Consider the following 17091-nt stretch of genomic DNA (forward strand, 5'->3'; position numbering starts at 1 on the left):
CCATGCATAGGTACTCGGAAAGTCATAACCACAACGATATAGGGAGTTATATGTAGTTTCATTAAATACCCAATAGTCAACGCGTTCACGAACAATGAATGAAATAATACCCCGTAACTTAACATGATGGATAGACAATAAAATCAATAGTAGATCATTTTCCATCGATTATTATGGCTGTGTCAGAGGTCATCGACTCCCAATCGCATGACATCAGCCTCACTTAGGATTACAAAATACACTCTCACTCACGTAATCTCAATTGAGGCTAGGCTTTACAGGCAGTTTAATACATTTTGTAACATTATCGTTTCCGACATCACTCTTAACTCCAAACAGAATATGTCATATAATCGACACTTAGGTACAGGTTTCGTTTCACGTTTACAATGGTGTTGATTGTTATTTACATAATTATATATTTACTATTAGACATTCATTTTATACGACACCTGCTCTGAAAGAATAAAATTCCATGTTTGAACTTATAAGTATATTATGAAGTCGAACTAAAACCGGTCCGAAAAATTGTATAAAAATCCATTGTTCCCTAGAACGTTAGGTATATAAATTAAAACCCGGTCGAAATAAATGTGAAACACGCTGCATACAAACGTCATTTAGATAGATCCAAACACAATTCCGTCGTGTTACATAAATATTTAATGACGGTAATGAGAAATATTTTTTTAAAAGAAGAAATATTTATAATGCAAGCGGCCAGAAAATATGATTCTATTTTTTTTGCAAATGTGATTATTTGATAGACGATGTTGTGTTAGAAATTGCCTTTTTTTTTATTTTTTATTATCACTCGAAAGAAAGTACGATCCACATCTCGACTGATTCGAGATATTAGTTGAAGGTCGCACCTTCAACTAATGTCTCGGACCTCACACACCCTAGTTAGAATCTGTGACGTCACAGATCATAACGTGGGTATTTAAAGAAGTTTAAAGAAAGGGTCTAAAGATTTTTTTTTTCTAAAACCCAAAAAATCTTTATGGACGATAATCAAAATAATATATAAGAATAGATAAGAAGAAATATCTACATAGTCTAGACATCATAATGAACTAAAATAATTACTTGTCACCGTCTTAAAGTGGCAACGAGAGAGTAGGAAACTCTGCAATTTTAAAGAATATCTGTGGTTTTTGACATCCAAAAAATAATGGCGGCCATTATTAAAAACGAAGATGGACTGTCCTAGCCCGAGGCGTTTTAGTTAGATGCCACATAATCACACAACTTAAAAAGTAATCAATCCATTCTCTTTGGCAACGTTTACAAATTGTGTCTTCAATGACTCGTAAAATCTTATGACTCTCACTGGACGAAATATTGAGAAACATATTTAAACTCACCGAATACATAACGCACATTTACTTTCAAACTATGCTATCCATCTTACTGTTGCTGCCATTAAATGATAAAATACAATAGGTAATTCTGTTTTATTTACAAATGAACGAAGCTCCTACTTCAAATTTATTACAAATTACTGTTTTATAACTTTTAATTTAGTTCAATAATAATGGGAATTGGCAGTCCGTCATTTCAGCAAAATATATATAATAGGATGGAAATAATAAAATACACAGAACATTTAATTTTATTTAATACTGTCTGTGGGGACAGCAAAATTCCATTCTCAGTAGTTACTCTACAAATTTCTTTGTCGGTGATAATTTTATTTATGGTACCTGGTTCAAAAAGACTTTTTACCCTTCAAGTTTTCTTACCTTTATCATTGTAAACCGATCTCTATCTATAGAGATCGGTTTTACGGTTTACACACGAAATATTTATCATATCATATCAAATTTTCACCGTTTATAATATAAAATTCAAATTTAGCAGTACCTAATTAGATATTAGGTAGGTAGTACTATTTTCGATATCAGGAAGTACATATTATTACAATAATATTATTTAATTTAGAATATGACCTGAAAAGCCTAATTTCTGAATAAATCATTTGATTTTTTATATTACTAATTCCTATGAGCTAATACCGTGCAAAAATAATAATTATCATAAAAACACTAACATAAATTTTGTTGACTTACAACATTGACCATGACAGCACTGCAATCAAATACATATATTAATAAGTAATTATGTTTTAGATTTACAAATTCAGATTAGTGATTGGGAGCTTAGAAGATGGACAAAAATAATGGGCTAAAGATTAAATTAATTACCGATGAGTACATATGTTTAAAACATTTGAAAAATTACACTACCAATGTATCATGTTCATTACTTGTGTTCTCCTGATACACATCGGTGAAATGGTAAGTGCCGGTAATGTTTGACCTGCCAAGGTACCTTGCGATGTTTAAAACACCATAACACTTTGAAATAATGGATATAATGTACATGTATTTATTATACAAAAGAGATCAAGGGAAAGTTGTATTTGAACTATCTAAAATATCTAAATCTAAATATCCGAAAAAATTGCTCGAAATACGAAGATATTTTTTTGGTTGGAGGGTAAAAATCTAAAGGTTGCGGAATGCCAATGCATACAAATAAATAAAATTGGTGTGTCTGTCTGTAATTTCAAATAAACTGCGTTTTATTACATAGTGCTATAGACCTATATTTTTTGTCACTATATCTCCTTATAATCTACTATCTATAATCGAAGAAGGAATAGAGGTATAGACATTTTTCTAAAACATTTGTCATGTTAGAAGAAAAATAAGGAAAATTTCAACGTCGCATTTCCCGATGAATTAATTATGGGGTGCAAACATGCATGAAACTATTTATATATACTTGATGTGTAACAATATTATTATTTTTGTTCCTAAGAAAATTCTCTAGGGCAAAAGGTAATTCTTATATTTTTCTAACATTACTTTTAGACAGCCCTAGCCGACGCTGTGCTACAGGCACTTCTAGCCGGCCGCGGTCTGTGTAGGCAGATTCGTCGCACAATCGCGACAAGCTTCCATATTTACTTACCGATGTCAAGTGACTTACCGGTTTCTTGTGAGTGGGCCGCTACTGGTTCGTATGATAATTCAACAAGTTATCCTCATTTTTTGTCGTCTAATTCATAACTTGCACATATACTGACGAAATACTAATGTTAACAGGATTAGGCTATTAAATCAGGAGTTTCCTACGAGGAGTATCATTAGTGTTGATGTGCTGTTACTCAATTTTATCATAATAAATTAATATTATGTACTTAGGTACCTGCTTACATCAAAGCACTTTCGTTGTTTTTCGTTGGGCTTCATTTTAGCCCAGTCTGAACAGATTTTTAACATAATAGTAATTTGCTCTCTATTACTATGAATTTTTCATAGGCGAGAGTGTAATGAAAATGTAGTATTCGCAGTACATGTATAGTATATAGTATAAATTGAGTCAATTTAACTGTGAAGATCGGAGAGTCAGTCCCACGAGTTATTTTATAAGGTTTCAGTTTTTTTCCTTCAAAAACCTTAAAAATATACTATTGAGTATAGATTTAGTATATTTTTAAGGTTTTTGAAGGAAAAAAACTGAAACCTTATAAAATAACTCGTGCATTTTATAAGGTTTCTGTTTTTTTTCCTTCAAAAACCTTAAAAATATACTATTAAGTATAGATACATAATTCTGGACTAATACAACCTAACCAAAATTACTTCAAATTTGCCGCTGTTGCTGCGACAAAAGAGGGCTTCATTTTCGGTTGACTGTACACTACACACAGACATATCTATTAGTATAGAGACGAGACCTGATATAAATGAATTCATGGTCAAAAGTAAAAGATACTGTGTGACCTTGAGACCAAGTGGTTTGTTCCGGGTTGGCTCCTCCAGCGACGGCGACCGGTTGCCGCGTCTCTCCTCTGCATCGAATGCGCTTGCACACAGCTCACCCGGCGTCCTAGGTAGTCGTCAGAACGCTGCACGACGCGATCCAACGGTCTGCGTGTATACGTGATTACCATGATAACATAGACTACAACTAAATAAGTACATAGTTACGTTGTATAATTTGAATATTGACACATTGCGTGCTGCTTTGCCATTTGTCATTCACCTACACCGGATCAGCTATATAACGACACATGCAATAATAAACACAACTACAGAAAAACTATGTAGAACTCGTCGCCGCGCCTCGCCTAAATCTAGCTTCTCTAAATCTCGTCTTTATGATACTTTATCTCTCAAAAGCTTTGTGTGCAATTTGGCCATATATATTGTTACGTTATAACGGGTATAGTTCTAGGCTGATTTTGACGAAAATTATTTTTGTTGTAATTAATTCGAGGTCAAACGTAAACTACGTCAGTTGGAGCTGCGTGCAACAGCTAGTATAAAATTAATCTAAATTCAGATTCTATACTCAGGTAATAATTAAAATTATTTATAATTAATTCGGATGGCAAATATATTTAAATTTTATCATAGTATTATATTTTTATATAAATTAATATATTTTACCGAACGTGTCGTAACTTCTTTTAATCACTCTGTATGATGGAATTAAATTAAAAATAAACGCACGACTCCTACATGCCCACGGAATTATTATATATATATATATATATATATATATATATATATATATATATATATATATATATATATATATATATATATATATATATATATATATATATATATATATATATATATATATATAGAAAGAAAAATCGTCTTACAATAAACATATTATTACAATCTAATCCAGACGTTTATCCTTTATGTAGAGTTTTCGAAAGATTCCTTTCATTATTCAGTCTAACAATTATTAAGTAGACAAATACCTACACAACTTGGTAATGAAGTTTACACAAACCGAAATTACCATCCTACCCTGGATAGTATGGAATATAATGATCGATGAAACAAAAAATATATTAACTATTACTTTTATTTGAAATATATATTAACTATTATTTTTTCTTAAATATTTTGGATATTGCTTGGGTTCAAAATTTCTATTCACTAGTCGGATCAACCAATATAAGCTATATTAGTTCATCTATCTATGCGTTCTACATTAGAACACAGGAATCGTTTCGTATCCTTTATCGTTCGGTAGTCCTACAGACAATGAACCCGTACAGTTTCGCCATGTCCGTCTGTCGGTCCATGGTTTAGCTCTTAAGCATAATTAATACTAGAATAGTAGAATTTGGTATGGGTATCTATACACATTAATCATGCCAACAAAGGTGTCAAATAAAGTTTATCAACGAAGCGGTTGTTGTTAGGCATTCAAACGTTATAAAATTAATATTCATATATAACTAAATTAGAAGGAAACCGTCACACCTAAGTTGGTTTAATAAGTTTACGAATTCTACTCGCACTTGGTTGTTTGTTGTAGTCATCGGAACCCTACACCGTACGTAGCCCGACACGCACTTGGCCAGTTATTTGTGAGAACATAACAACGAAATACAATAGACCCTACTCTTATATTTCGTAAAATATGCCATCAAAAATATGCTGTAAAAAAGCCAAGTCCCGCAGCTCAGATTTTCTACCGTAAAAAGATGTGAGATCCATGTTACCAAGTCGATTAATTTATTTAGTCCCTACTTAGGGGACCTTCTGTCTTAAGTTATTACGCAATTTATTATCATATCAATATTAAAAATCTTTTATGTTTTAAATAAATAGATCGACTCGAGCCATCAACTTGGTTTCTCGCCAAAATCGTTGGTGTATCTAGAAAACTGGATCGAAATTCCAATTTTTTTAGGTTTTCCCTTGATTTAGATACTAACCACTAATTGTATTCTAAATTTGAAACTTCTAGTCTGCTAGAAGTGCCTTAGACTTTTGATGATCGGTCAGTGAGTGAGTGATTGAGTGATTGAGTGACAAAATCAAGAAACTTTAACAAGTTAAAATTCTTAAAGTACTGGCTCGAATTGAATGAAATTTGAAATTTACAGTGTTTATACAATACCTGCTTAGTTACTGAAAATGAAAGCTTCCTGTTTTATCCACAACAAAGTCATTGGGGTTCGAAATTGGCCTGAATTGCTTCGAGAAAAGGATGGTACGGCCGTGCCTTTTTTTTTTGCTCGACTTGTGGGAGCACTGCCGTGCCCCCAGATAAACAGACGACTATACTCGTATATATTACATCAACTTTTAAACATATTATATTAGCTCCGCGACAAAACTTATTATATATGTCCTTGCATTCTTATTTAACAGGTTTCGTAGTTTATTTGCGACAATCCAGTCTAAACGAACCAAAAGATGACCGCTAAATACCTAGGCATTTTTTAATAACGCATAATATTATTATTTAAAAAAAATGGTTGCCTGTAAAGTCGGTTTTACGGGCGAAGATTTTACGTGATAACGTCTTTTTCTCGGTAGAATATTTATTGATATGAATATAATTAAATTGCACAATAGGAACAAGGAATTGAATGAAAATAAGAATTGCACAAATTTTAACTATAGAAAAATATTTTGTTTACTAAACGAAACGAAACGAGAGAGAGGCCCGCCGAATGCCTTGCGTCTCTCTCTCCCTCGGTGACTCATCGTAACGTTACCGGGCGTTACACTTTTTCATAAGTGACTCCCAGCCGCAACCTAATTTAAGACGTTGTCACGTCAAAAAGGTATAGAACAAATAAATAATAATAATAAATACATCTATTAGGACAAATTACATAGATTGAGCTAGCCCCAAACTAAGTTCTAGACTTGTATTAAGGGATACTAACTCAACGATACTATATTTTATAACATATACTTCATAAACTTCAAGACACGTGGCTAATCAGAAAAATATCATTTTCCATCATGATCGGACCGGGGATCGAACCCGGGACCTCTCGGTTCAGAGGCAAGCACTTTACCACTACGCCACCTAGGTAAATAAAAACATATTGTGCCAATATTTATCATTTGCTGGAATAAGGCTAAATAGCATGGGCTATGAAAGGTATAAATATAGGTAGGCACATTTGGCATATACCATAAATCCATATCCATATATACAGGCTTTTCTGAATCTCCGATAACATGTATGCTTGACTTCAGGATAAAGTTTAAATCAAGTTAGGTACGTATAACTTTGAAGGATATACAAATGCAGCACATACTATCCTGAAGTGATGAGCGCATGAAGCAAAAACAAGAGGCGACGCCTTTAACAAAAGCAGTTTGAGGATACGCGGTGCTGAGGCAAACGACAGAAAACGTAATAAGCCCCGCCCCTTTACATGATGTCTGTGCGCCTTTGGTTCGGGGATGAGTGCCACGATCTCTCGTGGCACGCTAACGCACTAGTTCATATTGGGTTTTTATTACAAAACTCAGTAATACTGCTAAAAAATTTATTAAGTTACAGCAATGTTTACAATGAAGTAAATAATATGAATAAGGCAATCACGTGTAAGTATTTGTTGCAACTATGCAATAAAGAACTAGATGATAAATTTACGATACCAATATAAGCAAAAGCATGTTTCGAGATTAAAATACATTCGGTGACTTCACCTATCACAATTTCTTTGGAATAATGATCTACTTATTCTTTAACATCAGCAATCGGTTCATCTATCGTAGAGGAATCTACTGCTGGTTCTACTATTAAACTATTATTTACGTGTCTATTATCATCGGTCTGTTTTGTTTCCGACAAAATCTCGTTTTCCTCCACGCCATTAATATTTTCTTTTTCATTAGTTACAACTTCCCTTTCTAAATTATTTTCGTCAATTTCAGGTACAATTTTATTTTGTTCCGCGCCTATATTTGGTACTTCGATCGATATAACGTCATTATCTGTTTCTTTCGGTGACTCCGCAAACTTATTTTCTTCAAGAGGTTTGAAAATTTCTTGAAGCGACGAAACCTTTTTCTCAGTCGGAATTATTCTATTTAAATATTGTAAAATATCAGATAATGAAACAATCGCTATAAGTTTATCTTCCTTATTTACTAACAGTAATCGATGACTCTCAGTTCTTACTATAACTTCTAAGGCCTCATATAAAGTAATACTTGAACGACATTTTTGTAACTTTTCTTCCCAGTCTTTCTTTTTTTTTCTTACTTCCCCTATTGTCAACGATAAATTGCTATAAAGTTTTTCGTTGACCAGATTCAATACTTCATATTTTGCATAGACATCAATAAGTTTGCCATTTTCATCTAATATTGGTAAAGCAGATATATCTTTTTCAAGCAGTAACTGAAATGCTGACTTAATACTAGTATCATCATTTACGGAGTGAATATCGTCGAAAGTACCAATTTTCAAATCAGTTAAAGTTTTGTGGAAAAACGTTAATTCTGGAAATTCATTTAAATAGACAAATAAAAATCGCAAGATCCTTTTGTGAGATAATATATACAAAACATCGCCAGATTGAGGATCAACCATAAGCAAACGATGGACACGATTTTTATTTAACAAATTAATAGCTTCATGTAGAGACTGGTCTGGACTCACACAACAAAGTTGTTTGCGTGTGGACCTTAATATTTTTCTCCAATTATGAAGAGTATGCCGTTCTAAGTCCTCTACAGATAAATTTTCAGCTTCTAGATAAAGAAGAATACGAATGAAATCAGTTACTGTTATCATACCAACAAGTAATTTTTTGTTGGCATCCCAAAGTGGAGCCGATCTAATACCGTGAGATATAAGCGTAGGAAATGTTTTTCTAACTAAGAACTGAGTGTCAAATATAATTACTTTTGCAGATTTAGGTAAAATTTCGTAACATTTATGGTATTTGAAAAAATTCAACAACAATCTAGTTTTGTCTCTACCCCCTAACGATATTTGTACAATTGATAAATATGGATCATATCTGGGAAGTCCTCTAACCTCCCTGAAAATTTGCTTAGCTTGCACTGGATCTAATGAAGCATAAGAATTTTTATGGTAAGTAGGTGAAGTTGTCTCTATTGAAGATCGACGTAACGTATTACTTTTCTTTTTTCCTTGATCAGCTTGATTATTCTCAGTATGTGGTTTACTTTTGAAATTAAATATATCCATAACTCTAGTGATAGGACTGTATTTCCGCGACGATGCCCCTGTAACTGTATGATAATACTTTTTATGAGAATCTTTTGTATCGGCTGCATTTTGCTGTTCTTTTGAAGTTTCTTGAGTTTCTATTGGTTTGACAGGCTTTGGATACTTTTTAGCATCACTCTTTCTCCTTATTCGAAATATATCAAAAATAGAACTACGAGGACTAGACGATGTTCCGTGAAATGTTTCATATTCCTTTTTTTCCACGGAATCTCTTTCAGAACTTGATGGTCGAGATGTTTCTGCAGATCTATCTTTAAAAATAGATCTAATGTGTGGTCTTTGTGATTCCACACCGCGTGTACCAAAATGTACCGTGTGAATATTACTTGCTGCTACACTACCCGAAGGACTTTCTTTATCGTCGGTTGTTGATAAAGTGGTGACAACAAATTTTTTCTTCTCGCCAACTACTGTTTGTATATCTTTTTGTATTTCATTTTGGTTTCTTTTCTTTTTCTGTTTGTGCTTCTTGCCATGTCTAGCAATATTCTCTGCCGTAGCAGATTCATTTTCTAAAATTGGATCCATATTTCCATAAAAACGTACCTATTATATTTATACCGTTATAACAGCCCATTTGGAGATGATGTTGTTACCTGTAAACAAGAAATATGTTTTAAAATTGAAAATGTTTTGCCATCGTTTCTAAAAGGGGTTCATTTCAAATTGCAGAGAGAAGCCCTGGTTTTGTTAATTTTACTTCCTATCAGCTTCTATATATACTACCTAAATTGATAGGATTCATTCACATAACCGTAAATATCTTCAGTTGTTATACAAACTGATGAATTTGTAAGCATTTTATTGAAAAATCAACAAGTTTTATGAAAATCTAATAATACAGAAAAAAACCATTATCGGGGTGTTTTCACAATAAATTGTCTATTTTAAGAAATTAACAAATTTACACAAGACAGAAAAGATATAAGGATAATCAGAATGAATTCAATCAGAATACTGAAATTTCTTACTTTTTTACATACAGACAGATAAATAGTAATGTAAAAAGGTGTTTGTATTAGAAATGAGCCAATAATACCATGCGATTTTTTTAAATACACGACAAACAGTTAAAATTGATTTGTATGTATACATACTAATGATATAACAAAAATAAATCATTACCCTAGGATGTGGATTAATATAAATAACGAAATCCACATCGTGTCTTTTTACATAGATCAACAAAAATAAAAAATACTGTTGGAAGAGGTATATAAATGTACCATTAAAATAGTCTATACCGGAATATACAACACCGGAGCACTAGAATACCATAGAGGTATAGATGATGTCATTCTCATTTTCACTCACTCTGTTGCTTAGCAACGAATGCAGTAAACTCGTAAACTATGTAGTATGCACCATTCCTATTTTACGCCATTGCGTAACGCATACGTAGTAGTTAGCAAGTACCTATTTAATAAAATAAAAAGACATTTACAATATTCTTTTACCAGTCATATCTTTCATACAAGTACGTAATATAATAGATTATTTAGTATTACAACCAGGACATCAAGTTATGAGCGTGGTTAATTGACACCAATTCTTCAATCAATACTTTTGGAAGGTTATCACTGTCACTTTGCTTAATTAAATAGAATATTGCGTACCTGAACTCGGTAGACTCATCTTCTTGTCAAACTATTATCGTCCTTAGGTCAATATTATTTTTGTTATTCTAAGTTTCGATATTTAAATAAATTTCGTATTAAGTAAATGTTCACTGTGAGACGCCATGTTGACTGTCAAATGACGGAGACTACGCCATGCACGCCATCTGCCAGCGGGCGCAAAATACAATTTGTAGGGGTGAGGTACTGATTTGGACAGTAGTTGACCGCGTTCTTGTGACTTTTATTATAATAATAGTTTAAGTTTTGACTCACGAGATGTCAACCAGTTATTTTATGAAGACAGTCATAAAAGTGAGTTCTTTGAAGAACATGACAAATACACTTTGTCATACATAGGTATGCAATGTGCGATAGATTTGGCACATAACTATATTATCATGTTACTAGCTCATAAACATAATTCGATCCAACCTACCATACTAATCTACCAAATAAGAAAGTTAATATTTTGACTAATTAATTAAATAAAACAATAAAAATATCATTGACTGAGCTGACGGAAATATACTTGGAAAAATTTATCACATACTTGCACCTTCTATTTCACGCCCTTTGGGTTTGAATTTCGGGATACTATTCGGGATAATCTATCTTTTTCCATGTAACAATCAACCTCAGTGCCAGAATTATCCAGAAAAATTTAGTTCACATAGATCGTAAAATGTATGACGCTTCATATTTATTATATATTTTCATATTTTTTCTTGAATATCTCGAATGTACAACACAACAACAGTTACAATTTCAATAAGTATATTTATGTATCTAAATTCATGTATGTTGCGAACATTGGTAACTTAGGTTGTTGACTGTACTTGACATGTATTAGGTATGATGATCGTGACCCATAGATCAACAAACAAAAACTAATAAAAGTAACAAAAAAAATTAAAAGAAATTCAACAGTATTTCATGCCGTAGCGGCATGAAATAGTATCGACATCGAGATATATTTTTTCGGAACCCATATGATTTGTACAAAAGATTTAAATTTATCTAATCTAAATATTTAAATATATACATACACGTGTCACCAACTTACCATATGTCTAATTCAGAAAATGAATATATTTATGTTTATTTGATGAAGTTAAATTTTATTTGATTAAATCAATCTTTGATTTAAGCAAATAAAATTTAAATTCTTCAGACTTATGATACGTGACACGTGTATGTATGTTAAAATGTGTTATAAGGCTCTATACGATTATTACATTAATTGCTTCATCCGTATCATGACGTGAAGCAATGTCGACGACGGCAATAGCCTAATTATAGGTAGAAGCTACAAACCGCACCGCGCATGCGTTTCAAACAATGACGTGTTACAACGTCATGAATTAGTGACGTCACCATTGAGAAGCCACGGGAAACGGTGACGTCGCAAGTGGGGTCAAGAGGGGGGGGATGCCCAACCGTGACGACACTCGCAAGTCGATAAATCGAGGCTCTAGGTATTTCAGTTCAGTGATAATCAAATAATGGCGGAGAAGAAATGCAGCGTCCCGGCAAGTCATGGGTCGACAGCTCACGTGCCGAGAGGGATGCACAATTAATATACATAGGTCAGCTCTACTTTATCAATGAGTCTATTCGACGTGACATTCAAACATATCCCACCATTCAATGAACTGTAAAGTTTTTCATCACACTTTCTATCAAAAAGGATCGTACCATGAAATTGATACCTAAATAAAATTTCTAAAGACGTTTTATTTATAACTAGCTTTTGACCGCGGTTTCGCCCGCATTTATTTTGTGCATCCTTAACTTATAATTGTCAATATCTCAGGTTTTAAGTAACGTAACGTGATGAAATGAAACCTATACCATATAGAGGATGGTCTAATTTATAAGTTAGACCATCCGCTATACAACTCCGAAAATTGCTTCAAATTTTGTCCAATAGTTTTTGCGTGATGCGCGAACAAATGTACAGACAAAAATTCTAAAAACAATTACATCTATTAGTTCTGTTAAGACCCCCTATAATAATTTTTCTTCAATATCTTCATACATAGTACAATGGCTGTACATAACAGCCATTGTACTTACTATGTATAGATTTAGCTACTTAACGCATTACATTTTCTGATGATCTCTTTTGATACAACTTTCTACAAGTCAATGTACCATGAATGCTCATTTACAACATTGTAAAAATTTAAACAATAACTGGCTGGAACAATCAATAACCATGTTACTGAAGCTTTATTATTCATTTACTAATGATATTCAAGACTTTCCATGCGTACGTAACATATATCAGATAACTCGACGGAAATATTGTTATCGCAAACATTAATAATAATTTATAAGTACCTAAAATAAGTATTCACTATGATTGCTGGTGGGAAATCTATATCAGTTTTGATTATAACAATGTCTTTTTCTTCATAAGTATTAGTAGTAGGTACTTACGTATTCAGAATGAGATGAAACCATTGCTGAATAGATCACCAGCTCAGCTTTATACTTCGGCATGAGTTACGCTGATTTTCAGAGGGGCCTATAAAAATTTAAATAAATAAAAAATAAAATAAAAGGCATGTAAAATCATAATATTGAATTGAATCTTTGCGCTTGTTCATCAATTTTCAAAGATTGTTTTATGGAGATCGCGTTTGAAACAAAATCTTGAAATGATATAATAAAATTACGATATACATTTTTAAAATTGTTTTGAAATATATTTTGCTAAAACACTTCGCTCGTCGATAACGTGATGATGAGTGCTTGCACAGAGATTTAGATAGCACTCAAGGACTCTTCAACATTACAAAATCATCTTAAATCTCAGTTTATACTAAATCTCTAAATATTGATAGCATGAGGCAGAGCGGTGTATGAACAAGAAATTAGGAGCGTTATAAATTAATTCATTACAACTTACATTACTTCACACTTCTACTACGTCTAGGTGAAGTTGATGGTGGTGTTAAAGTAACCCACTTCATTTTATTTTTATTAAATTTGTAAATGTAGTAGTGCCTTTATATATACATAATGTATAAAACCTCGTCGGCAACCATCGTAACTATTTTTGTACTTAACCAGTTCTGTTTTTATGCAATTAAAAATTGTATAAATTAAAATAATATTTTTGGATCAGGTTCTGCATCATCGAATAACTTTATACTATACGTTACCGTCTCACTCAATTAACCTGGGTTAGATAAGTATAATAAGATACCTAGTAATAGCTGTTATTACCTACATGTGATCGGTACTAGGGTGGTTATTTATTGCATTAATAGTTGATAATATTTTCCTTGTAACAAACATTTTTTTTATTTTTCTAGTTTACAATTTGCTTCTAAAATAGTTTCGCATCGGATTCGTAATGAAATTAAAATTGTGTAAAGCAGCATTTCTCAGGGAAAACAAAACGGTTATGGTAATATGCCATTGCAAATAGTGCAAAGTCATTCCGATGCGTTTATTGCTGCATATGCAGTGACGTGCGATGGCGGAGGCTCGACTTTAATTAGGTACCTACCTAAATTGGCGCACATTACTACTGTAACATGAGATTTCCCTATACAATAAAGGTAAAGCTTAATATTTTTATACTTACATGATCTCATAGCTAACGAGAATTGTTTAAATGTTCGACTGTTTTATTTATATCTGTACTTCTGCACATCTGTACTCTTCCGTAATGAATTAGATTTCTCATATTATTACTAAGTAGGTAAGGTTATTTTTTTACTTATTTTTACTGGTTTATTAAAAAGTATAATTATTAATAGGCCATATTTGGTTATAAGAGCACGGAAAATAATACAGTTAGTGATACAGCAGTGAGGTAGTCGTACGTTTGTATCGAGATTCCACTGATAGTGATTGTGTAGAGAATGAAACTATCTGTGTTTCAGGAGAATGAATCATTTTTAATTATGAATAAGCTTTAGATAAGCTCATTTAGTGATGTCACTGGTTGGATGGTTTCATCATTTCCAACTTAACCTTGTGGATGCAGTAAAATATTGAATTTTGACCATGTTAGTAAATCTAACTACCTAAAAAAAGTATAATAAAAATTGGTTACTAGTTCTAACAAAACTTAGAAATTTATAGTAATTATTCAAATTAGTATAGTAATATAATAAAATTTTAGAACTGTTTATTTTGAATAAAATAGGTAGTTAGGTACCTACCTAATTTAATTGAAAGCTTACTAAATGACTCGCCGCACAAATTTATTCAAACAACAATCCTTAAGTGTAGTGAGTTGAAATAAATAATATGAGAAATATGTTTAAAATTCGTAAGACCTATTTTACTATCCGCTAAAAATTACTAAATATTGGAAGTTAGCCAATTCATTATGTACATATTGTACATACATATTTACGTAGGAAGTGTTGAAAACAGGATAAATGTACATAATCAACGACTTCTAGTTCATATACCTACAGTAGAAAGGTACCTAAGTAATTATGTACTTAACTAAATAGTTACGAGTAATTATTCCAAAACGAATGAAGGTCAATCATAAACATGATGTCTGGGTGATAACGGTGACAGTGATACGTTACCTACTTATTGCTATTTTTTATGTACCTATCTGAATGCATACATCTAAGTAGGTATGTTCTTATAGCAATATCAATATCGTAACGTAATTCGTAAGTAACAGACAGACAACGGTAATTTTTTTCATCAACTTTGGAAACTTAAAGTAGATTGGTGAAGTATATTGTGATGACTGTAGGTACATACTATTTCTGAGAACTCGATGTTGTCGTTCGGGTCAGTTTACGACATAGCTATACCATGTACCCTTACTATACTTAGGTATCTACCTACCTACATTAACCCTGAAAACATTCCGCTCTCAGCACATAATTCAAAGTTTATAAATTATGCAAATGTAAAACAAAAATAAAACAAACAAATATCTATTCTACTCTAATATAGGTAGTACTTAGATCCCAAGAGTTGTTTGATAAAGCGCCAAATAATTGTTAGTATGACTATCATCTGAAAGGGCCGTGTGATAATACTTGCTAATTAGCCCAAGGATAGATTGCGATTCTGACAAATACGAAGCGCGCAGATAAAGTATTTTTGTCTTCGAAATTCTTAAACATAACCTCAAAACCTCGAACAAAAATATGCTTTCATTGTTAATTATACTGATAAAAATACAAATATTGCTACTCACGACAGAGATCACCGCATTGAACTCCTCCTGCACTATTTGTGGACACTTCACACACACATCTGTGATGTGCATAATGTACAAGTACTAAATGATAGTTGAACGTCGAAACCGATCAGAGAATACCTGTTTCACTGGGAGAACGCGCGAAAAGACAATGAGGACACTTGAAAGGGAAATGATGGGGCTACTGCTGTGTCAGTAGGGACCGCCATGCCCAATTAGTACAATTTACAATAACCAACAATGTTCTAACAACGCGCTGACGGCATCGAATTGAAGCAAACCAGCCGCGTTCACGCTAATGGAATTCTCGCGCGGGCCGCTGAGCTGCGTTCGCGCACGATATGAGCCGGCACCCACACTCGCCAGAGAACTACATACACATGCACGTCTCACACAAAGCGCCCGGACAACACACTCAACGATAATGATAACAACACTGGATAATATTGCTTTAATATCAGAACGTCACATTGATTTGATGTTGCTAATCTTTTACGAATTAAATAATTTCCCGATTTTTATAAATAGCATGGAGGTATTTTTTGCCAGTTGATCCTTGTGATATTTTTTGTTCGGAATGACATACTTTAAATGTTTGTAGAATCTGACAATCAGATTAATGTAGTGATTATATCATTTGTCCCGCTTTAATCGGGTAGGATTTTCTATAAGTCTTCGTCTCGGAGTTTCAATACGCTGGTTTTCAAAAAATCTATGATTTTGATAAACGTAAGTAGTTGAACTTATTATTTCTTTCTTGTCAGTATTTGAAATAACTATGTGCGACCCGGATCCAATTTCAGATCAAAATGTTTTACAATAAGTACACTTCCCAACATCTATCACGATCACAAATTCAAATATGTTGACAAATGCCATTTTCTGGGAAACGCCAGATAATGTGAAGGATAGGTTTCAGTTACTACAATTGCTAACATTACGTGACTATATATAGACTAGTATTACGTAGATAATACTTAAATACGAAAGTCTGTGCGGATATCTTTTTCACTATCACGAAAATTCTACTGGACAACATTTTTAAGTTGATACAACAAAAATCTGTCGTTTGCGGGATCCGTCATTGACAGAGTCGGGGGTTATAATGGTCTGTTATTTTCAAAATCGGACATTTGTTGACGACACCGATTTTACACAATCACTAAATTACAATTGGAAAACTGAATTCAGTATTGATTTTCTAATTGCAATCTGTAATACTCA

At 32.7% G+C, this 17091-nt stretch overlaps 1 protein-coding gene across 3 annotated transcripts; it reads right to left on the reverse strand.

The window, feature by feature from the left end:
* Window positions 1–7322: 7322 nt before the first annotated feature.
* LOC128683871 (5'-AMP-activated protein kinase subunit gamma-like) lies at window positions 7323–16154 on the reverse strand. Of its 3 annotated transcripts, XM_053769930.1 has the most exons (4): window positions 15865–16139; window positions 13116–13203; window positions 10671–10837; window positions 7323–9650 (listed from the first exon to the last, which is right to left on the reverse strand). In XM_053769930.1, the coding sequence occupies exon 4, from the start codon at window positions 9580–9582 to the stop codon at window positions 7531–7533; it is 2052 nt and encodes a 683-aa protein (XP_053625905.1). In that variant the 5' UTR covers window positions 9583–9650; window positions 10671–10837; window positions 13116–13203; window positions 15865–16139; the 3' UTR covers window positions 7323–7530. The 3 variants fall into 3 exon arrangements, with proteins under 3 accessions (XP_053625905.1, XP_053625896.1, XP_053625914.1); XM_053769921.1 differs by lacking the exon at window positions 10671–10837 and having other exon boundaries at window positions 15865–16154; XM_053769939.2 differs by lacking the exons at window positions 10671–10837; window positions 13116–13203.
* Between the last annotated feature and the right edge of the window lie 937 nt (window positions 16155–17091).

This window comes from Plodia interpunctella, chromosome 1, assembly GCF_027563975.2.
Source record: "Plodia interpunctella isolate USDA-ARS_2022_Savannah chromosome 1, ilPloInte3.2, whole genome shotgun sequence".
In the NCBI taxonomy this organism is placed as follows: domain Eukaryota; kingdom Metazoa; phylum Arthropoda; class Insecta; order Lepidoptera; family Pyralidae; genus Plodia; species Plodia interpunctella.